This window comes from Cornus florida, unplaced genomic scaffold, assembly GCF_030987335.1.
Source record: "Cornus florida cultivar Cherokee Brave unplaced genomic scaffold, ASM3098733v1 CherokeeBrave_3.0.0_Hap2_Chr05, whole genome shotgun sequence".
Lineage (NCBI taxonomy): Eukaryota > Viridiplantae > Streptophyta > Magnoliopsida > Cornales > Cornaceae > Cornus > Cornus florida.
The window spans coordinates 81272272-81295530 of record NW_026775575.1 but is presented as its reverse complement, the minus strand read 5'-3'; the positions used below and the strand labels follow the sequence as shown (position 1 = coordinate 81295530).

At 36.5% G+C, this 23259-nt stretch overlaps 3 protein-coding genes across 5 annotated transcripts; 1 reads left to right on the top strand and 2 right to left on the bottom strand.

Moving 5' to 3' along the window:
- The first annotated feature begins 1867 nt into the window (after nucleotides 1-1867).
- Nucleotides 1868-13738, top strand: LOC132307134 (transcription initiation factor IIA large subunit-like). 2 transcript variants are annotated; one of them, XM_059804805.1, is made up of 11 exons: nucleotides 1869-2230; nucleotides 2483-2650; nucleotides 2759-2968; nucleotides 3177-3234; nucleotides 3383-3459; nucleotides 5091-5210; nucleotides 10072-10218; nucleotides 12752-12815; nucleotides 12907-13067; nucleotides 13173-13256; nucleotides 13416-13738. In XM_059804805.1, the coding sequence occupies exons 1-11, from the start codon at nucleotides 2105-2107 to the stop codon at nucleotides 13437-13439; spliced, it is 1239 nt and encodes a 412-aa protein (XP_059660788.1). In that variant the 5' UTR covers nucleotides 1869-2104; the 3' UTR covers nucleotides 13440-13738. The 2 variants fall into 2 exon arrangements, with proteins under 2 accessions (XP_059660789.1, XP_059660788.1); XM_059804806.1 differs by lacking the exon at nucleotides 5091-5210 and having other exon boundaries at nucleotides 1868-2230.
- A 437-nt stretch (nucleotides 13739-14175) lies between these two features.
- Nucleotides 14176-15004, bottom strand: LOC132307135 (uncharacterized). The gene has a single exon (XM_059804807.1). The coding sequence runs from the start codon at nucleotides 14826-14828 to the stop codon at nucleotides 14442-14444; it is 387 nt and encodes a 128-aa protein (XP_059660790.1). The 5' UTR covers nucleotides 14829-15004; the 3' UTR covers nucleotides 14176-14441.
- A 910-nt stretch (nucleotides 15005-15914) lies between these two features.
- Nucleotides 15915-23120, bottom strand: LOC132307133 (uncharacterized). Of its 2 annotated transcripts, XM_059804802.1 has the most exons (5): nucleotides 22669-23120; nucleotides 17935-18106; nucleotides 16836-16868; nucleotides 16607-16701; nucleotides 15915-16491 (listed from the first exon to the last, which is right to left on the bottom strand). In XM_059804802.1, the coding sequence occupies exons 1-5, from the start codon at nucleotides 23107-23109 to the stop codon at nucleotides 16267-16269; spliced, it is 966 nt and encodes a 321-aa protein (XP_059660785.1). In that variant the 5' UTR covers nucleotides 23110-23120; the 3' UTR covers nucleotides 15915-16266. The 2 variants fall into 2 exon arrangements, with proteins under 2 accessions (XP_059660785.1, XP_059660787.1); XM_059804804.1 differs by lacking the exon at nucleotides 16836-16868.
- Nucleotides 23121-23259: the final 139 nt, after the last annotated feature.

The window sequence follows — 23259 nt, the reverse complement described above, 5'->3', positions numbered from 1 at the left end:
ATTATTATCATAATTATGTTAAATCTTATTTATAACAATTTTACGATCACAAATCAAATCACTATCTAAATAATTTAGTGATCCATTTAATTTGAGAAATGAAAAATAGATTGAAGAAAAATGAGGAGGGATGGATGAGATATCCCCAGATTGGAGAATGTGTCTCCTTCACTTTTTATTTGATTGAATGAGAATGATAGTAGAAAGGATTAGGGATGGCAACGGGGGCGGGTTTGGGCGGATGTACCCACCTCCGCCCTTGCAACCGTTTAAAAATCTCACCATCGTCCCCGCCCAAAACAGCAAAAAGGGGGACTTTCCACCCCATCCCCACCCCGCCCCGTTTAACATCTTTACCCCCGCGGGTACCCGCCTCGCCCTGTTTAAGACCATAAATTTTCCTCCATTTAATATTTTTTATCAACTAAAATTATATAATTATTGAAAAGATTCATTAAAAAAAATGGACAATAAATAGTTTAACATAAAATTCAATATTAAAAACATTCTAAACGGTCGTGCAAGCTACTTGTTCAGGATTTTTAGATTTTGTTGCAAAACAAACTATTTCAATATATATACTAATGAAATAAGGTAACTAATGCGAAATATATATTATAATGAAATAAGGGTACTTAAGTAATTTACCTATCTAAACAGGGCGGGACGGGGGCAGGGTGACCTTTCCCCCACCCCCGCACTGAACTTGTGCGGGTTTTTATTACATCAAACTATTTTCGAGATAAACGGTCCTCCAAAATTATTAAAAACGGAGCGAAACGAGACAAGTATCTGCGGGTGGGCCAAATTGCCATCCTGAAAAAGGATGGTTGAGGGGACTTATTTTTATTGTTTGGCTGCAAAGAAAGGAATGAAAATATATATATATATATATATATTTTAGGGATGTGCGCACTCATTATATGTGGGAGAATTTTATTTACATTTAATAAGTAATTTTGTAAATAATTAAAGTTAAAATTGATAGTAGATACTGTATTTTATATTAGTTATTCTTAACAATGGGAAGGAGGGATGAAGAAAGCTTCTAGTCTCTTTTATCCTTTCTCAATCCCTCCATAAAATAATTACAATAAATATACAACTTCTGTTGTTTAAAAATTAAAATATTGTTAAGCTTCGTCCTCTTCAAGCCCTCATCCAATAAATAATTACAACTTTCCTTGTCTACATAAACAATCACACACATATGCATATGTGTGTGTATATATATATATATATATATATATAAAACTACTATATTAGGAATAATAAAAAAATGATAAATTATATTAATTTCCAATGAAGTTTGGACAAATTATACACCCAAAAAATGTTTAATTTTTATTACTCTAACATTATGTTTGCAGGTGATCAAAAACAAATTGAAGTTTGGACAAATTAGACGCGGAAAAAAATATTTAATTTTTATTACTCTAATATTATGTTTGCGGGTGATCAAAAACAAATTTTAAGTGTGAAAAATTAACATGTCTTTATATTATAATACTCTATATATATTATATTATATTTTGTATAAGGAAAAGACGAAAAATATTAGTTTATAAATTTTGGTCACACCAAAAAAAATGTTAGAGATGTCATTAAATATACACATTAAATTTAAAATGAGGTAAAATAATAAATGAACGATTTATTTGTCTATAATTTTTTTAAATCTCATAGTAGATTAGTGTAATTTATTAAAATAAAAAAAGGTACAAAGAAAAAAAGGAGAAGCATATATATATATACATACACGTGTGTATGATGTGTATATATATATGGAAAGGAGGCGACATCCCCCGAGCGTGAACATCTTGAGAGTTGACACGTAGACTCACGCATATAAACGGATGCAAACCTATTTATATTCCACATTTATTTCCTTTTCTGGTCCGCCCCTTTCTCTTCTCTTCCCCTCTGCTCACCCATATCCACCCTTCACTCCAGACCCCGCAACCTCAAAACCCTAGACCTCTGCCCAACAAACCGTTCAACACTCTCTATTTCCGAAACATATCTCAGTCAATATTGCGAAGATCTAGTATCATCTGTGTTGAAAAATTCGACGGCAAAGAACAAAGGTTCGGAGAATCGGAACATGGCGGGTTCGTCGACGACGAGTACTGTGTATGTCCACGTCATCGAAGATGTCATCAACAAGGTCCGAGACGAGTTCGTCAACAACGGTGGTCCAGGCGATGGTGTTCTCCACGAGCTTCAAGGAGTAATCTCTAAATCTTATTAATAATTGATTTTTTTTTTTTTTTTGTAATTTGATTGATTGTTTTGTTTGGGTTTATTTACACTGGATGTTAAATTAATTTATAGTCTTGGTTGTATCGGAAATTGGCTTCTTTAGCTGATGAATTTAGAGTTTTGATCTGATTAGGATTAGGGTTTTGTCATCTATTGATTTATTGATTTCTAATAGCTACTGAATGTAATTGGAATAATCAATTTATTGCAAATCTTTTAGATTTGGGAAATGAAAATGATTCAAGCCGGTGCTATATTGGGTCCGATAGATAGGGCTCCCAAGCTGGCACCAGGGGGCCCTATTACTCCTACTGTTCACGATCTTAATGTACCTTATGAAGGGACTGAGGAATATGAAACTCCCACCGCTGAGATACTCTTCCCTCCAGTGAGTTGTCACTTCTTTTTGTCTCTCTCTCTCGTGAAAAATTTAAGTGATTTCTTATGTTAATAGTTCCATGGTTTTTGTTTTTTTGATATGGGTGTTCAAACTCAGACACCATTGCAGACTCCCATCCAAACACCTTTACCAGGAATGGCACAAACACCTTTACCGGGGACGGTACAAACACCTTTGCCTGGAACAGCAGACAACTCACCATATAACATTCCTACCGGTACTCCCATCACCCCCAGTGACTATAATTCGGTAAATGATAGTGGTGGTGTCACAGAGATGAAAGCTGGGAGACCTAGTCAGTACATGGTAAACACATATTTCTCCCATCTATTTTATTGACTTTTGTTATTTCACAAGCTTTAGGTTCACTTATTTTTCACTCATTTAAATTTCTGCATTTGTGTTTTGTTTATGTTTCCGGAATGGCGTTGCATTTGTGAATGCTATTCTTGCTGTCTGACACGTGTCTTTGGGCTGTTTTATATAGTGACTTCTAAATATCTCTTCTGTGCAGCAACCACCTTCTTCTTGGATGAATCAGAGGCCCCCTCTTAGTGTCGATGTTAATGTTGGTAAGTATTACGGGGAGGTGCACTTATAAATGCTGACATTTTTTGTTTTTCTTCTGGGGGTTGTGGGAGGAGGGGAAGTAAGTAAGAAACATAAATAGTAACATTAACACTCAACAGTTATGCACTGATTATCATTTTCTTTCTGTAGCTTACGTGGAAGGGCGGGAAGAAGCAGACAGGGGACAAAACGCAGACAGGGGACAAAATCATCAACCCACGACACAGGTTAATATTATTTGCAGTTTGGGGTCCATATGGTTTCGGCACCGGGTTTTTTTTTTTTTTTTTTTTTGTAAAAAAAAAAACTGGAAAGATGTACGTGTTACTTTTCTTCTTATTTTCTGGAAATGGGGAATATGTTTGGCAGAGTTATTTTCTGCAAATGGGGAACTTGTTTGGCAGAGTGTTACATATTATTATATTTCCGCTTATATAGTTTCTATATGTGTGGTAGACACGATTGTTTTGTTTGGTACGGGGTGGGAACAGGCAACCCAAGGAACAATTGACATACAAAGATAGTAAAAACACAAATTTAATATGATAGAATTAAAGTTACCAGGTAAAAATTCAATGAAGTACCATAAATTCAGTAATTCCCCCTTCCAAAAGAAAAAAAAGAACGGAAAAGGAAAAGAGAACTGTACCAAACTGTAAGCATATATACAAATTGTTCAGTTACACACCCAACAAAAAATGACATCACAAGTACCACAATTACTTTGGATGCAATCCCAGTCAGTTGGTTGGATTGAGGGCTCAACCTGGGCTCAACTTGGGGTGTAAAGTCCTTAATCCATGCTCAAGCCCAATCCGATCTCCAATCGAACAAGCCCAATCTGAGACCAGCCTAAACTTTCTTTTCTAAGGTCGAATTAAGCTCGAGTTAGGCTCAAGTTAGTCAGTATGAGCTTGCGTTATACTCTTATTATGCTCAGGTTGGGATTGGTTTATTAAATTTTCTATAATAACATTGATGATAAAAATATAACTCGGTTTCTGGTTGGGCTTGGGTAGCCTGACACCTTTGTTTATTGAAGTGAAGTTGCGGTTGAATTTTTTCAAAAGGTCCAACCCCAAGCAACAAAATAGCTCCCCAAGCTCATCTAAAAACCTTGTAGATCTCAGGCTGAGTTTAGATTGGCTTGTCCAAGTTGCACCACTGAAATTATATGAAGGAAAACATTGCAGAAGTAACAAGAAAAAGAAGTAAAAAAAAAAAAATCCCAGACTTCACAACCTGATAAGATGGATTAAAAAAGAAGAAGTCGAGAGTGGAAATTAAATTAATTAATGTACCAAAAAGTGAAAAATCTTACATTTGACTTCAAATTAATCACCAAAGGCAAGGAAATAAAAAAGATGAATTTTGATCAATTCAGGGAATCTAAAAAAGGATCTGACTTCCTTGGATTCTCTTCCTGATAAACAACCTTACTCCAACAGGGATGTACTGTTTGAGACGGCAAATGGCTGAGATGAGTGCAATACAGGAAGTGTCAAAGTAATCAAGATGAAAGTTGGTTTTAGGGTTGTGGCTAAAATGATTCTGTGTTGAGTGACTTGAAACTGAACTTCTTACCCCAATTAATGCTTGAAGAAATTATGCACACATCCACCCTGTGTTTTCTCTTTGTTTTGGGAAACACTAATATCATGTTTCCTGAGTTTTTTTCATGATAAAAGAAAAAAACTGAACGCTTTTTCTACTATCTCTTGTTCTTGTTAAAACTGGAAACTTAAATTAAAAAGTAAAGCCAACACGCCGTCTGTTTAAGAGATACTATCTCATTTTAAAATGATCATCTAGTGTGACCAGTGATCATTATTGTTTTTATTGTTGGAACAAAATTCAGGACTTCTTCTTGATGTCTGCTGGAAAGCGGAAACGTGAGGATTTCGCTTCGCAATATCATACTGGTGGATACATTCCACAGCAAGATGGAGCTGGAGATGCTATATCAGCCCACATTGAGGTGGATTTATTTCCTACCATTGTTTGTATTACTTGATGCCTTGTTTTGTCTTGGGAAAATATCATCATCTTGATGCATGCGTGAATAAGTAGTACCTTTCTTGGTAGTAAGAAGGTAGGCTATGTCTTTTGACAAGACTGATCACTCTTCTAATACTAACTTGCCAACCACTAACCAAGAACCCTGCTGTCAATACCAGCAAATGTTGTGAATGGGTCTTATTGATGCTTCAATAACTTGCCTTGTGGGCAAAAATAACTAAAAGAAGGAATCTTTTGTTAATTGTTTTTATTTTTTTAGTTGAAAAAGTTTCCAGCGACGATGAAGCAAATCAAATTTAAATGAGCAAAAAATTTTTAAAATCCTGTCATTGTTGTAATGGGTCTTAGGGATCAGTGAACCACCTTCTCCTTCATTGTCCAGTGGCAAGGGATGTGTGGTCTTTGTTCTTCATTGCTTTTGGCATGTTATTGAGCTAAACCTGGACTACTTTACCTTAAACCAAATAACCAATTAGATACCTTGATCATAGGTCTTGGCTTGGGTGTTTCCCGAATGATATGTTAGAGGCTTGGAGAGGGTGTATATTGGAGAGCCGAGCTAGGGATGCATGGAGAACCACACCCCTTTGTTTATGGTGGGGTCTGTGGCGTGAGAGAAATAGGAGATCCTTTGATGGAGAGGAGTCCCCTATTTGGTCTCTCAAATACAATATTCTTTCTACTCTATTTTTTTGGGTCAATGGGGCAAATTGTAAATCTTTGGGGCATCTTTTAGATTTTGTGGATGGCTTGAAATTTGAGTGCCGTTTTAGGCTTCTTTGTATTCCTTTGGGAGCGCTTCCCTCTTGAGCGCCTTTAATGAAATCTTACTTACCAAAAAAAAAATACACACACACACACACACACACACATTTACCACATACATACACATACATATAGAACATCTATATATATATATGTATGTATATATAGGAAACATAATTTATTTTCTGATTTTGGATCATGTTTAGGACATTTGGAGTATTCAGTTGGCATGCTCTTGTGGTCGGCCACAATTTAGTTCTGGCTACTTCATAATTAGTTTAAGCATTGGTTGTGTATGAAAATAGCTTGAGTTCTTCTTTTCATACATATAAACCCTTGTGTGAGATGATATATCGTTCCCTCCACACAACACACACGGTCACAACCAAAAATGTGAAGTTTTGGAAATTATTTCACTCCCTTTTAGGAATTACTAAATAGGTTCATGGTTTAAGTCACTGGGTTGGTGGTGTTATGGGATTGGACTAAAAATCTGAACATTAAAAGTTTTCCTGTTCTATTGTTTAGAGCAGGAAATTAACTTTTGATCTAAGTATTGTTGGCTCGGATGTGGGCTACATGACCCATTTTCCTGACAGCCCTAAGCCCCCAGTACTTATGTACTATTTACGACATTAATGTGCTAACTGAATTTTATGCTGCAAACCACTTGGGCTGGAATCTGAGCTATTGCCTTCTTCTCTCGCTCCACCTCTTTGTTCAAATTGCTGATCTCACTTGACTTTGATTCATAGGACCTTCTATCATAAATTTCCTCCTCCTAGAGCAAAAAACAATACCTTTCAACAAGCATAATCAGAAGAAAAGTCGAGAATATCTTATTTTTTTATTTTTTGGGTAAGACACGTTCACCCACCAGTTTTTTTTTTCTCAATTGGGACTTGAACCCTCAACATCCTCTTTGGAAGGTGGGGGAGACCACACAAGCTAATGCTCAGTGGTCAATTAGAGAATCTGTTCATAAAGCAGCAGTTTCCAAAATAAGAAATGCTTTAGTTTGGAAAGTTAGGATTAGGTTATTAAAATTAAGTAAGACACACACCAACTTTTTTCTCTATTGGGACTTGAAGCCTCAACCCCCTCTTTGGAAGGTGGGGGGGACCACACAAGCTAATGCTTAGCAGTCAAGTTGAGAACATATTCATAAAGCAACAGGTTCCAAAAGATGAAATGCTTTAGTTTGGAAAGTTGGATTAGGTTATTAAAATTAAGAGGTGATCTCACTATTTATTATCTATTTTCTTAGTTTCTCTCTCAAGCACCCTAATTTAATGTCAATCTTAAAGTGGGTTGGTTAGGGGGTAAAATAACATAGTGCAAAACGATTAAGGGTGTAAAATATGTTGGTTACACACATGTATCTCATATACCTGTTGAAAAGTTCTGATTTAATGCAATTGGCCCTTTATAAGTACCTATGTTATATGGACTTGGACACATATATTGGGTACACTTACAAAAAAATTATAGTGGGTACACTTATGTGTCCAAGTTTTGGACCTCCTTGAATCCCAAATCTTAGGATCCGGGAACTTAATTTAAACTGTTTCTAAAACTTGGATACGAATACGTGGACATGCCTTGCACACTTAAAAAATATTATGATATTGATACATAAAAGTGTAATTTATGATGCCATTGCTCTTTAAAAATATACTCATTGGTAATTTAAATTAAATAAAATATGGTGAAAAAGGGAATTCCATCCATCTTATAAGTAGGAAACCCTTCTTTGCCATATGAGTTTCTTCTTCCATAATCACAGTTAAACTTCAGGTGTCCGATTTGGGTACATGCTTCGAACACATTCCACACCTATACCTATACCCATGTTGTGTGTCGTGTCGTGTTGACACTCGACACCAGTACATTAAGAGAGATATGAGAGTCCATGTAGCACTGATAAGTACCGTTATACACATTGATACAATGGATTTTGGTACCTAAATTACATGGGTGCCACATTTTAGAATCACATTAAATAATTATGTTTACCAGAACTTGGACCATCTTGTTGCAATACATTGGCAATTTGACATATATAATTTTCTAAAAAGACATTGAATGAATGGTGAAGTAATTGGTCAAAAAAAAAAAGGCGATGAAAATATTTGGTATAATCTTGTTAGTATAAATCATTTTTTAGGGGGTTGTATACCAGCATTTGCTTGCCATTTTTGGTGTTTGTTGTTAATGTTAAATCAGTTATTTTGTAATGCTGTTATACCCTCATGCTTTGGTCAACTAATTCGATTTGTTAAGAGTTCATACTCCGACCTTGCTTCGTTTGTGCCTGAGTTTGTTTTCATTTATTATATGTAAGACTACATTTTTGCTTATCCGAGTTGGTTAAACCATCTGGCTTCAAACTATCCTGCAAAATGTTAAAACAATGTTGCATCTTTTCTGTTTTTACCATCCTCATGTCTACTTGAGATCAGAGGCCTCCAGAGACTGCCTGTTTCGTATTTATTATCCCTATTCCTTTACCAATTCTTTATCCTTAAGCTTAAAAGGAAGCATTTTTTGAACTTGGACCACTCAAACCCTTGCATTTCATTTTTGAATTAGGCAACTGAATGCTACATCTTTGCAGTAAATGATTCCTTCGTCTAATTTAAAATTAATGGAGCAAAGACCAAGTACGTAAATAAGCTAAGAAAGAACATGATTGTTGTGCTATATATTCTTGCTGAAATAGGGTTTTTAATGTGTTTTGAGATATCTCTCCCTATGTTGTCTTGTTCTCCAAATCTTTTTTCCATTTGATATTCAGTCAAATGGCTAGCAAAAGAGATATGTCAAATGAACCATCAATTTCTGAACTTCACAACAATATTAAAGGGACAGGGAAACAAAATCTTCCTTACTCATTAGTTTAAGGCCAGGGAAACAATATTTTCTCAACAGAGGCTTCTATTTAATTTTTTTTTTTTCTTAGTTATAACTGGCTAGCCTTTTCGGGTTATTTAAATCTCAAAGGGATAGGAACAAGAATAAACCTTGTCCCATTTGGGTACGGCAACGGGGCGGGTATTGGATGGGATCATGGGACCTGTTGTTTTGACGCTGTCCTGCCAGAAGCAACACACACTCCAATACCGTCTCATCCTGAACCTGCATCAGTTTCCATCCTTGGTCCCATCCCTGACCATGAATTTGTACAACGCCTTGCCCTGAGGGAGGCAGGGAGTACTACTCCTGAGTCCTGACCCCGAGATAGGGAAGGAGGGCCTCAAATCTAACGAACAAGAGTTGGGAGAAGATGGAGACAAATAAGATGACGATGGAGAATGACATCATGAATCAAAGCTAATAAATCCTTCATTACATTAAGGAAAATACCTACATCTGGAAACCCATGGTGGTGATGAGTAGAGGGAACAATGGCAAAGAGTCTTTAAGTGGGTCACCTGCTTGGTAGACTTTCTTCACTCCCTTTTCCTTCCTCCTCCCTGTGCATTTTTGTGTATGCATTACCAATGGCAGAATTATGAATGAATATGTGAATTACTACCCAACCATTAATTGGATTGAATAAAGAAAGTTTATTATTATTATTATTATTATTATTATTAATACTTTCAGATAAAAATTGCTGGCTCTAAAATGTTGCAGTTACCCCCAAGTCACAGTTGAGCATATTTTATTTATAAATAGTAGAAGCTGTTGATCATATTGCTTTACGTGGCCTATTTATAGGCACTGACTGAGTATGCTGTGGCATCTTTTATAATTGCTAAGTGTTTGATGCTATATGGTTTGATGATTTCAAAATTTTAATATGCTTATGTTTTAAGATGATGTTGTTGATGGAAATATGTCAAAATAAGAGGGGAATATGTAACCAGAGTCCATTAGGTGTAGTAATTGTATTAGTTGTTAAAAGGAGGAATATCCCTTAATGTGTGTGTGTGTGTGAGAGAGAGAGAGAGAGAGAGAGAGAGAGAGAGAGTAATTCAAGTTTTTATTAATTTTTTATATTTTAATAGATAATAGTGCAGTTTATTGAAACATCTTATGGTCATTTACAGGCAAATAAAGGGGGCTACACCCGTCGTGACGTGGTCAGTGCTGCCAACCCTGAGATGGTTGCACATGGGGCGAGGTTGTCTCCTAGGATTCCTCAACTGGATGGGCCGATTCCTGATGCATACGATGATATGCTTTCTACACCCAATGTAAGCTGTTGCTTCTGTGTCTTTGATGCTTATGCTGGTACCTTTTTTCTGTGCATGTGCATATGCATGTCCGTGGAATGTGCTGCCACGCTACCAATTGTAGCACCTTCGACGTTTATGCTCGGGGCATTTTATATGCATATCTCCTTTGTCAGTTTAATAATCGTAAGCCTAATGGTGGTGCCTTCTGACTTAGTAGACATTACATCTGCTTCGAGGCTTTTATTGATGACTTATCCTTAGTCACACAATTTGCCTAACTTAGAGGTGAACTATCGCTCTGAGTGCGGATTAGCAATTTGAGAGCAAAAATGCCATGAATCTGCGTTCTCAATATTCTGAATTTGCGAATTGAATCTCAGCATCCGCAGTGTTAAATTCTTAAGGGTGGGATGCTGCCATGCAGGGACGGATCTATTGTATGCCCAATTGGCCCCACTGATTTTTTTTTATTAATTATTATTATACCTTAATATTATTTGGATTTTGATATATATACCTATAAAATCACACTATTGCCCCCACTTTAAAAATTCACAATTGCCCCCCCTCACTTGTATTTCTGGGTCCATACCTGCTGCCACGGATACATGAATGCTGGCTCCCACTCCTCTATTTGCTAAAATTATGTAGAGATGATGAAGTGAAGACTCAAACTCCAGGCCACCTAGTGAAGGTAGCAAATACGTTTCCACTTTGCCACTACATCAGTTGTTTTATAAGATACTAATTTATTTTATTTAAGAGAGTCAACCAACTTGAACTACGCATACTTGCATATATAACCATATAAATGCTCTGAGTACCATTTTTTAATAATTTATAAAATAAATAAAAACTATAGTTGCTTAAATTTTTAAAAAATGACGCTGTGAAGATGCTCCCACACTCAAAAGAACTTTAGATTTTGATGCTCTCGCTTTGTGTGAATTAGGACTTACTCCGTATCATGTATGGTGTTAATGCTTAGTTAATTACAAATTTATAACTGGTAGAAGCAGGTCGATCCAGTGCTTGTAGGGGTGCAGTGTTAGGTTAGATTTGGGTTCATGCTCAACTGAACCCAACCCGTCCATTAAATGGGGTTCTTGACCCATTTAAATGCCATGTACCTGAAGCTTGCAGATGCCCTTAGATTCCTTATATTTCATTTTACTTGAAAAAGTAATATTGGTATAAAAATTAATTATCTTTTAATTTTTTAATGTACAATAATTAATGATTGTTATATAATAGTATTAAACGAGATCATTCGAGTTCTAATTAGGTTTAGCCATTTAATAAGCTTTAGAGGAATGACTGTTAATAAACTTGCAACAAAAAAAAAAAAAATGATACAAGTGATGTGTATAATACAAGCCATGATATTTACTCAATTCAACTCAATAAAGTCTTTTCCAACTACTTTGAGGTTGACTACATGAAACTTATTTTCCATTCCGTCCTATCAGTCAAAAGCCATGATATTTGGTGGACAAAAGTGAAAAGACGTGATTATCCACATTTAGTGTATAAGTTTTTATATTTAAGTGTACAATTGTCAAATGATAATATAATTAACTCATCCTTTTTCTTCCCTTTGACTCAACCAAACAGAAAGAGAGATGGGGGAGGGATACCCTCTTCCATCCCTCTTCTTCTACATCCATTTTGCCATCCCTCTTACCAAACAAATCATTGTTTTTTTGTGATATTTGAAGCACTTTTATGGTGGTTGAAGTACAGGGCCGCAAGGTGACCTAGCTTGATGTCTATCTCAACATAATTTAGAGAGGGACAATGGCCTCGTCCTGACGAGGTGATATGTGTGTGACCAACCTAGGCAGCAACACCCTACAGCTGCATTACTGCCCCTACTGTATCTTAATGAGTCAACCACCACTATACGTGGCAGCTGCCCTCTTTGAACTGAGGTCGAAAGTGTGGTATGACCCTATGAGATCACGCCCCCTTCCATGGCAGCCAATGGTTTCATCAATATAAGGATACAAATCACCATAAATTTATCTACAATTTTAACGTTGCAAAGAAGGGTTTAGGAAAAAAAAAAAAAAAAAACGTTTCAAAGGAGGATTTTTAGGTTTTTAGTTAAATGCAAGATGCACCATGGGTCTCCGATATATTTAAATTATTGTACGGCAATTCTTGTCCAATTAAAAAATTCTGCGGAGTGAGTTCTGTTGGATCATTTTGATTGAAAGTTGGGATGAATATGCTATGGATTATGTGTTCTGACCAGGACAAAGGACAGTAGAAGGGTACTGCCATATTTTCAATATTTGATGCTGGTATGCTGTCCTAATTGTGTTGCATTGCTTAATGCTATGCATATACTTCAAAATTCTTATGAGTCATTGCATTCAAGTTCCTTGTCCTCCTCCCTTTTTTATGTTAGTCACTCTCAACCCCATATCCACCCCGTTTTGCTAGGTTCTCTAACCCAACCTATCAGACCACACGAATTGAAAAACATGACAAGTTCACTAGCTGTTGCTTTCTAAACTGACTTTGTTACTTTTCTCTCACCTTGCAGATATACAATTATCAAGGAGTTGTCAATGAAGATTACAATATAGTGAATACACCAGCACCAAATGGTAACCTCATGATTCTGATTAAAAAGAATTAAAAAATTATGATCTATTTTATAGTCTGATGTTGGGTCTACCTGGTTTCTGCATCTTTTAGATTTACAAGCAGCTACTCCTGCTGTTGTCGCTCAGAATGATGTTGGAGATGAAGACGATGACGATGAGCCCCTGAATGAAAATGATGATGATGATTTGGATGATGTGGACCAAGGAGAGGAGCTAAACACCCATCATTTAGTTTTGGCCCAATTTGACAAGGTATTTTTTGTGTTAATTGTGCGAGCATAATATTTTCGTATGACTTATTTGTTGATATGGCTGCAATAGCCTCATTAAAATTGCACAATTCATTGGGATGGGTAGGTGACTCGTACAAAGAGCAGGTGGAAATGCACTCTAAAGGACGGGATTATGCACATTAATGACAAAGACATTCTCTTTAATAAGGTGTGTTTTATGGTTTATAATCTGTCATCCATCTCTTGTTGTGTTTTCTCTTTCTCATAGTTCTTTGTTGTTGAAACAAAAAATTAGTGATATTATTTCGTTCTCCCTGTTCGTGTTATCCTTCAAAATCCTCATAAAAATGCTGCTTTTCTTCTTCAGGCCACCGGAGAGTTTGAGTTCTGATTTTGTTAGGAAAAAAGTCATTCGGCAATGAGCTGCAGTTGCTCAAGGGACCAAATCTGGAGATTTTGTCTTGTATTTCCCATAATTATGAATTAATGAAAGATTGTCGGAACAATGTGAGATGTTTTATTATTTTAGAGGGGTTGGATGCTTGACCAGTTGTATATAAAGGTAGAGCAATTTTTGCCCTAAATTGACGGCCACATGAAGCTTAATGTTTTATGACAGAATGCATGATTCTGTTCACTGTATACTTGGACATCTTGGTTAATTTACAACGATTTCACGTTTTGTTTTCATTTTCTCTCCGAATAATGTGTTTCTTTTTTTTGATTTTTTGAAACAAGTATGCCATTTTCCCCTCTTTGCTCGTTTCTGGATTAATTGTTAAACCGCAAGTTGTGGCTATCAATATGAATCTCATAGGGCAGCAAATCATGCGGTGGCTGGGCAGTGATCTTTGTGGCAGCGGGGTAGAACTCGGAAGGCTGGCTAGGGTTGTGTCCTTCCGAGCTCGGGGGTAGAACTCGGAAGGCTGGCTGGGGTTGTGTCCTTCCGAGCTGTCAAGGTTGTCTCCGTGACGGAGGGCTTGCGTTTGAATTGACCGCATTGGGTGGGGTTTGTCTGTGCTTATTGGATTTCTGAAGGTTTTGTATTTTTTAGTTGCTTCTTTACGAGGATGCTTTCCTTCTTTATTATGCAATGCTAAGAATGGTCCTGAAGATCTGGTAGTTATGTTATTCTATTGAAATCCTCAGGACATCCCATGTTAACACGAGAGAGAACGTCAAGTCGTATTATTTGGGACATATAAGCTTGCCTTAAAAATTCTCAGTTTACCCTTGATAGAAGCAACAACCCATAAAAAAAAAAAGGAAAAATAAGTCTTGGAGAACCCAAAGATTCCAAAGTTCGACAAAAACTAAGAAACATGTTACACACAGAGGGGAGAGAAAAAACAAAAAAGAGACGATGCATGTTCAAAGCTTCACTCCACGCATTTCACATCACGCACTGCGATTGGAAGAAAGCAAAGAGTGATGAAGCATCTGTCATTGTGCCCATGGCAGGATGCTGCCACCCTCCCGTCGGTGGTTGTGCCCCATTCTCGCCATTGCCACTTTGTTGGTTGTTGCCATTCTCCGGAAACCGCTTTTCTTCTGCCTCAGGTAGTGGCGGGGGTGACACAATAAGGGGCGATAACAAAGGAATTGCAGACCGAGAAAAATTGGTCTCGTTGTAGGAATCGAACGGGTTGGTGTTGCCATTGTAGGTGCCAACATGATCGAGCTGAAGAGCTGCCGGTGCATGGTTTTGCAGCCTGGTTGAGAGCTTCGCTCTCGGGACCTTAGCCTTGGCTTTGGATTCTCTGTTGCTGTTGTTATCCATGGTTGAACAATAATGTGGATGGACAAAGAGATTTTGTGATCTTTATGAGATTGGCAATTTATTTAGAGATTTTAGAGGTGGTAGAGAGAGAAAAAGGGGAGAGGCTGTAAATGAGAGACTTTGTCTTGAGGAGCGGAAAGTATGGGGACCGTTATGGAGGTGAAAGGCACAGAGATGAGAAAAGGGAAGTCATTTTTTTTAATATCAGTTATTTGCAACGTATTATACTTTCCGGAATATTTCACCATATTTATCTTTTTGTATGTGTGGCTTGTATGTTTTCCTAACTTCAAACGTATAAATCGTACATTCTATTTTATTTTTCTTTCATTTTTCCGGGAAAGGGGGATCGCCCTTGCCTTTATTTGATCCCTTTTTTAATGGTACAGAGAGAGAGTCATTAGCAATAAAGTGACCAAAATAATAATAATACAACAAAAAAAAGTTTGTATGTATTTCATGCGTAACCTCAAATGTATAAATCGTACATCCCATTTTATTCTTCTTTCATTTTCCCGGAAAAGGGGGATTGCCTTTGCCTTTATTTGATATTTTTTAATGGTATAGAGAGAGAGTCATTACCAATACAGTAACCAAAATAATAATAATACAACAAAAAAAAGTTTGCTGATCGTTTTGAATGGAGAATTTCATGGTGACTGCCAAGGAGGGAGTCAACTATGCTAACCATATTTTTCTTGAACAGGATCCCCTTCTATGTTAGGGGATCCTTTGCTTGGGAGTCTCGGTTGCAATGCAACTACATTAGGTTGCAATGCAACTACATTAGTGCAACACGCTACTTTAGTGTAACACACTTATATCACGATGCAACACAATTACATCATAAAATATAATATCATTAAATAAAAAATTAATGTAATTGTTGCGTCCCTATTTAAAGTTATTACATCTACAATTTTAAAGTTAAAATTGTTGCACTGACATACATAGAGAGCATTAGATTCAACATTGCAACCCCTTTGATCTCATAATTAATATTATCTATTTCCATCTTCTAATTTTCCTCAAAGGTAAAAAAAAATGGAAGCTTTCTAGTCATTGGTTTATTAATACAAATTATCAGATCACCAAGTACATACATCAACATATACTGCTCAATAATAGATAAGTTCTTAGATAACAACAGTTAATGGTTAAATGGACCAAATATGTACAAGCACAAACTTAAATTCAGACACAAAAAACAAAAAAAAAGCCCCGGACTGTGAAGGAAGAAATTGATGGCAAGTGTAAATATCATTCCTCCCAAGCAGAATCTGATGGATTTGAACGAGGCCTTCTACTGTAAAAGAAGAATCTGGAGATGTTAATTCGCGATACAATTAATCATCTGGTTCCTGTCATTTCTTTACTCAGTGAACATGAGGAATGACTCGGCTTTCGTTTGATAAAGACTACAAAGCTGCATTTCCCTTTACAAACCCAGTTCCTTTTTCAGCTGAGCAAGGGTGGCTTCAATCTCATCAATGCTCTCATCAATGTTGTTGCTTTCCTTGCCAGCTTCATTTTTACTGCCACTTTCTGTTCTTTCCGTTCTGTAACTTTTAAATGCGCTGTCTTCACTGTTTTCTGCTTTGACATCTGCATCATTGATGTTCAGCTCTTTCTCTAGAAATTCAACAAATTCTTCCCCAATTTCCTGCACGCGCAAAAACTGATACTTGATCAACCCAAAAAATGAATGGACTAGGATTATGCAGATAATGTTCGTTGTAATTATTCTCAACGAACTTGTGTGCATAATTATTTCTCACCGCCAGTTCTTCCCACAAGCTCTTTGGCTTCCCTTGTGAAGCAGCACTTGCTTCCCAGTTCTGATATTCCTCTCGAAGGTCCCTAAAGAAGTCCTCTGTAACACCAAAAGCAGACTTCAGCAGCATGCCAAGGTGAATTCTACGTGCAACATAAAGAGCTAAAAGAAAGGGACAAAGAATTGAAAATGAAGCAAGGAAACTTTATGGCCCTCCGTGTCCACAAATCTACCTATTGTTATCTGAACATCCCTCACAAAGTTACCTGCAGCATAAAGGGGTTAAATATAAGAACGTAAAGAAGAAACTAACACCTAATAGAGGGAATGACAGTAGGATGAGGTTTTGATTTTGCTTTTTTTTTTTTTTTTTTTAACAGTACGGAGGTCATATGCACAGAAAATATTTGGTAGCACAAAGAAATCACAGGCACTAATGCCATAGACCATTTAGAGTCGACCAAGGAGTCCGGAGTATCTGCAGTTAACAAGGCACCCAGACATGTCATCTGAAGAATAAACTGGTCTAAGTTGTTGATCTAAACATTTAAAGCAAATCTAAATATGCCCAAAAAGATCCAACCAGTTGGATACTTGGGAAAATCTAATTGGTCAATGTGACATCCCACATCACCGCGCATGCGCGGGCGGGGGAAGTTGCTGACACTTATAAGGGGCATGCCTCTTACCTATGTAGCTGTGTTTTGAATGAGGGCCAAGAGGGCGCAAAGTGGTCAAAATCTGCAGAGTGCGAGGTGGGTCCTGACATGCCAAAAGCTTATGAGATCTACTTCAGTGAAGGACCAGTTTGATTGTTTGTCAGTTACAATCATGACACTAGAAGACATTGTCATTTTGGACTAGATGAAGGTTGACGCAGGATGGGAAGAGCTTGATAACAATTTGGTGCAGAGGCGGAGAGAAAGAAGAAGAGAGGAGAGGAGAAAGAAGAGAGGAAAGAAAGAGAATAATAAGAGGGAGAGAAGGAATTAAGGCAAACTGAATCTGTGTTAATCTCAATCATTCAAAAATGCAACTATCTCAATGTATCAAACACCGTGTGGGGGCAACGTGAACCCTAAAATTAAGGAAAACCAAAATTTTTGAAATTACAAGCAGTAACACTAAAGACCCTCAATCTTCCTCTTGTTTCTATGCTTGTGTGGCATGCAGGTTTAACCCCGATCTCCATCAGAAGTACCAAAAATTTGCTCTCAGGGAGATTTGACACACTACTGAAAGGCAGTGAACCTTGAAGTATAGAAACTTCTTAAAATATAAAGACAAGAATGAAATAATAATAAATCAAACTGGTTCCAGCTAAATTTTTACCAAGTCCATAGAACTCTTCTTCATCTTGAGTGTTCCCACTTTGGCTTCTTCCAGCAGTAGAATATGAATAATTAGAGGAGTGATCTCCGGAACCATATCTCCTTCGAGATCCAGAGTTCAGCAATGTATTGTATGCATGTTTTATCCTCATGAATTTCTCCTGAGCATTTGCCTGTGAACAAATAAATTTAAAATTCTCATTCTATATACAAGATAAGGTCCCTTCCATCTAAAAGAAATAAAAGAGGCAGGATTTGTATAACAAACAATGAAATATTAAGTAAAAAGAATAGAACTCACACTTAATATAACAGACATTAATATTCCTAATCTCTATATCAAACAATCACAGGTAACCATAATGCAGCATCCTTGCGACTTCTGTTTCAGCAACCATTGTTATTCTTAGGTTCCACATTGATCCCAAAAAAAAGGTATATCACATATAACAGAACCAATATGTTTACAAGAGAAAAGGGCTCTTACTCTGGTGGACTCACTCATAAATTTTAAACTCGGTTCTAGGATGAGAAATGCCATAACTGAAATATAACTAATTGTAGACATAGACGCCTGGTTTCCCTTAACATCTTCTCAGGGTTTGGAAAAAGGGCAAAAAAAAAGGGGCAAAATTAGGTATCCACAAAATATTTTCTTTGGAAAAAGAGTGAACTTCAGCCAAATCTGAGAATCCCAGTCGGTTGCATTTCCACAAGACTCTTGAACCAGGAACCTTAACAAAAGTTGAGAAATTTCCTACAATAAAGTATAGTTATATATTTTGCTCATATTAAGAAGTATTTGATTGCCAAAAATAAAAGAACTATCTGCCTCTATTGAAAGTTGATTTTGCACTTGCCATCTGCTTGGACATAAGCTGAAATTACACAAAGTTATATATTTAAAAAAATAACGGTACCACATAGCCGAAAACAGACCCACAAAAAATGTTGGATTAAGGTCTTATTTTCAAAAGCAACTTTTAAAAAGAAAATACAATATTTCAAAATTTTAAGTATAAAAATTCAAAATCATGCAATACTTGACAAGAGTAACGGGCATGATTCATTAAAAGAAAAAGGAAAAACTACTCTCACTCAATGTTTCTGTGTGAAAAGCTATATATCGTGGGATTTATAGGATCAGTGTTTACATTACAGAGGAAAATATAAATAAAAGATGTTTTGCACTTATATCGTATTTAGAGTGATATAAATCCAACAGTTCCTCATGTTCCCATCACTTCAGATGGGTATATAGCGAGAAAAAACATGAAATCCAAAAATTTATACCACAATCTATATAATTTATAGCAATAAAATGCTTATGCGGCATCTTGTGCTGATGGGAAATCCTTGGTAATTTAATATTACCTAGAGCAGGTTCTATTAGAACAAGATGTTAAGATCGGTATATGGCAATTTGGCATAGACCAAACTTTAAATATAGTATTCTGGCTCGCAGGTTTCCACGGCTCTTTAGGATTGTTATGGACAGACAAGCCTGGGTTGCCGATTACTATCGCCTTGAGAGTGGAAGGACGATTTGAGATATACAGTTTCATAGATACTTCCTTGATTGGGAGCTTGCGGAGGTAGCAGAGTTCTTATCACTACTTTATAGTCAGACAATGGAGGGGGAGGGGATGGATGTGATGGTTTGGATGGATTCCCCAAGAGGGTGTTTTTAGTTTGTTCGTCTTACCAGAGTTTGATGGAGATTCCGTGTCATTCCTTCCCTTGGAAGGCTGTTTGGAAATCGAAAGCCATTTTGAAGGGTCATTCCTTCCCTTGGAGGGCCGTCTGGAAATCGAAAGCCCCTTTGAAGGTGGCTTTTTTCACTTGGTCAGCAACTCTCTGAAGGATTCTCACCTTGGACAACCTTAGAAGGAGTCGCCATATTGTGGTTAATTGGTGTTGCATGTGCAAAAAGATTGCAGAGTGAGTGAATCACCTCTTTCTTCATTGTCTGGTGGCTTTATGTGAGAGGGTGTGTGTGACCTCAAGAGGAACATAAACAAATGCAAAGAGAAGGACCACAACAATCATGGGATATTCCTAGGCACAAACCTACCCATAGATCCCCCAAAAGAAGACAGAAAATGGACCTATCATATGTCCAGACCGGATCCTCTTCTGTAACAACATCGTGTTGTACAATGGAGGACGGTTGTGATTGCTCACACGTGAGTCTGCTATTTCCTGTTTTGAAATGTTTACATGCACCCTAGTCATCATGGCATGGTGAAAGAGGCAAGTCCCCTTAGCGTTTGAGGAGTTTGGCTAATTGTTAGAATATATGATTACGCTGCAAGAGTACATGATTATTAACATGGTATTACTAAAATATGGAAAACATTCATATAAAATGTTAGGTTTGTCTCCAAACGTCTGTCACGGAGCAAAAATAATGTCTTTTTATATATTTGTACATATAATAATAAAAAAAGAAAGTCATTTCATATGAAATGTTACATATATATACACACTTTTTTTCCCATCTTATACCACTTTATCTCAAAAACTAGCTAATCAATAAAATAACCAATGACACCCATTAAGATAATTATAATTATATTCTTTATTACACAACTCTTTATCAACCATTTGTGCAAAGACAAACATGTCAAGAGTAGTCTAATAAAGAAAATAATTATAATATCTTAACGGCTGTCATTGGTTATGTTATTGATTAGAAAGTTTTTGAGATAAAGTGGTAAAAGATAGAAAAAAAGTGTGTGTGTGTGGGTGTGTGTATATAACATTTCATATGAAATGACTTTCTTTTTATTATTATTATATGCACAAATATATAGAAAGACATTATTTTTGCTCCATAGTGAAGACGGACGATTGGAGACAAACCTAACATTTTATATGAATGTTTTCCATATTTTAGTAATACCAAGTTAATCATCATATACTCTAGCGGTATAATCATATATTCTAACAATTAGCTATACTCCTCAAACGCTAAGGGGACTTGCCTCTTTCACCATGCCATGATAACTAGGGTGCATGTAAACATTTCGAAGCAGGAAATAGCAAACTCACATGTAAGCGATCACAACCGTCCTCTACTGTACAACACGGTGTTGTTTCAGAAGAGGATCCATTCTGGACATATGATAGGCCCATTTTTTTTTTTTTTTTTTGTTCTTTTGGGGGATCTATGGGTCGGTTTGGGTAGGTTTGTGTTGGAATATCCCATGAATGTTGTGGTCCTTCTCTTTGCTGATTGTTGTGCTCCTTCTCTTTGCATTCGTTTATGTTCCTCTTGAGATCACACATACCCTCTCAACTATTTTATTGGTATTTTATTTGGCCAAATTGTTTATCTTTACACTATCCCCTCCACCCCATCCCTAAGCATAGTGGCATATTATTATCTGCACAAAATTGATTTGAAAATGATTTTGTCACACCAATTTTTTTTTTTGTTGAGAAAAACAGAATAAAAGTTAGGAAGCCTATAACCATTATCCACTTAATAATTTTTCTCAGTAAGTAAGAATGACTATTTACTTAATTATTACTCCTTCCTGTAACTGTTTGGTGCCTCTACACTTTGTCAATCTCCCTTAAGATCAAATAAAAACCACATGTACTTATCTAGTAATATCTATGACACGAATTGATTATGGCCCCATAGATTATTAAGATATGGAAATATAGCAGAATACGCAATTGTGAACACATAAGCAAGAAATGATTATTAAGATATGGAAATATAGCAGAAGATACTATTGTGAACACATAAGCAAGAAAAGGATTACTATTCTCATTAATAAGTTGGTAGTGATACTTAAATTCTTAGTAATGGGGACTTGAAGATAATCCAAAACTAGAGAGAGAGGGAACAAATTCGATCTAACCCTCAAGTTTAGATAGAAATAAATGAATCAGAACAGAGTATGGAACATTCTATCATCATGGGAAGCAAAGCGCTTCACACAAGGATTATCAAATAAGTTCTGAAGCCAGCCTCTCCACGGCCATTATTATCCCGTAGCATGGAGTAGTGACTTCTAGATTATTAGAATCACTCACCTAACAAGGTGATGTTCAACCATACCAAATTATTAGCAGATCACCCCCACAAACTACAAGCTTCTTCAACTTCTAAACAACATAGATGAGCTGTTAAAAGTTTTACCAAGTACTACAAAACCTTAAACTCTTGATTTACACGATACCTATCTCTCATAAGAGGGACACTAGACAAGCTTGTGTCAATCTCTATGTGTCTTGGAACTCCCTTAGCTTCAAAAGGGTTTCAGTTGTCTCTCTGTGAAAGCAAGTAAAGCATGCCAAAACATGAAATTAAACTTGTGCAAGCCAACACAACAAAATCCATTTATGTCATCGATTCGGTGCTCCCAAACATAGCTTTAACTTACAGGCTGCAACAGTCACAAAAATCTGATTTATTTGATTAAACTGTATCTAACAGAACTGAATTGCCTTCTTCCAAAATTTATCTACAAATTTCCCCAAAACCTATAAATTTACAATAGAACCCTTCAGAATTTGAGCAACAAGTATACACTAGTGTCTTTTCTTCAACCAAATTGTTAAAAAAACCCAGATATACCAGCAAAAATTAAACTAAATTAAGTAAAATGCACCGAGTCTTCTTTAATTCAACATCGAAAACAAACAATCAAACATGCATATAGTTGCACATATCAAATTGAGTGACTACTGATTATATATTGTTATACACTCGATTTACCTCTTTGTTGACATCAGGATGGTATTTCAGAGCAAGTTTCCGATAAGCCCTCTTGATTTCATCAGGAGTTGCAGAGGGAGTGACCCCCAAAACTTCATATGGAGACTCTCTGCGACTCGATTTCACCACTGCGTAATCACATCTTCTTTTCTTCTTCCTTTGATTTCTGTAACTTGGTGAGAAGGCTTGTAAAGCATACGCAAGAAGGCTGAAATTGCTTCCATAGCCAATTCTGCAACTGGGTTTTGAAGATTTTGCTTGGTTTTGCAGATTCAGAAGTCTACAATGATTAGATCTTGGGCAGAGATGAGAGAGCGAGGAGGGGTTGATTGGTGTTAGAAACAGAGCAGATTTGTGCATGTTCATCAAGTAATAATAATTTGTGCGACTCAATGAGTACTCCTTGTGGAATGTGTTGCGGTCATGGACACCCTTCTTCATGTGGAACTAAAATCAACGGCTTCGAACCACTTATCTAGGTTATTTTACCAAAACGCCCCCAATAGGAATTCAATTTTTTATGTTATTGTGTTTTAAATATTTTTTTATTGTACTGATAATAGTTGAATTTCAAAATTTATTCTTATTAAA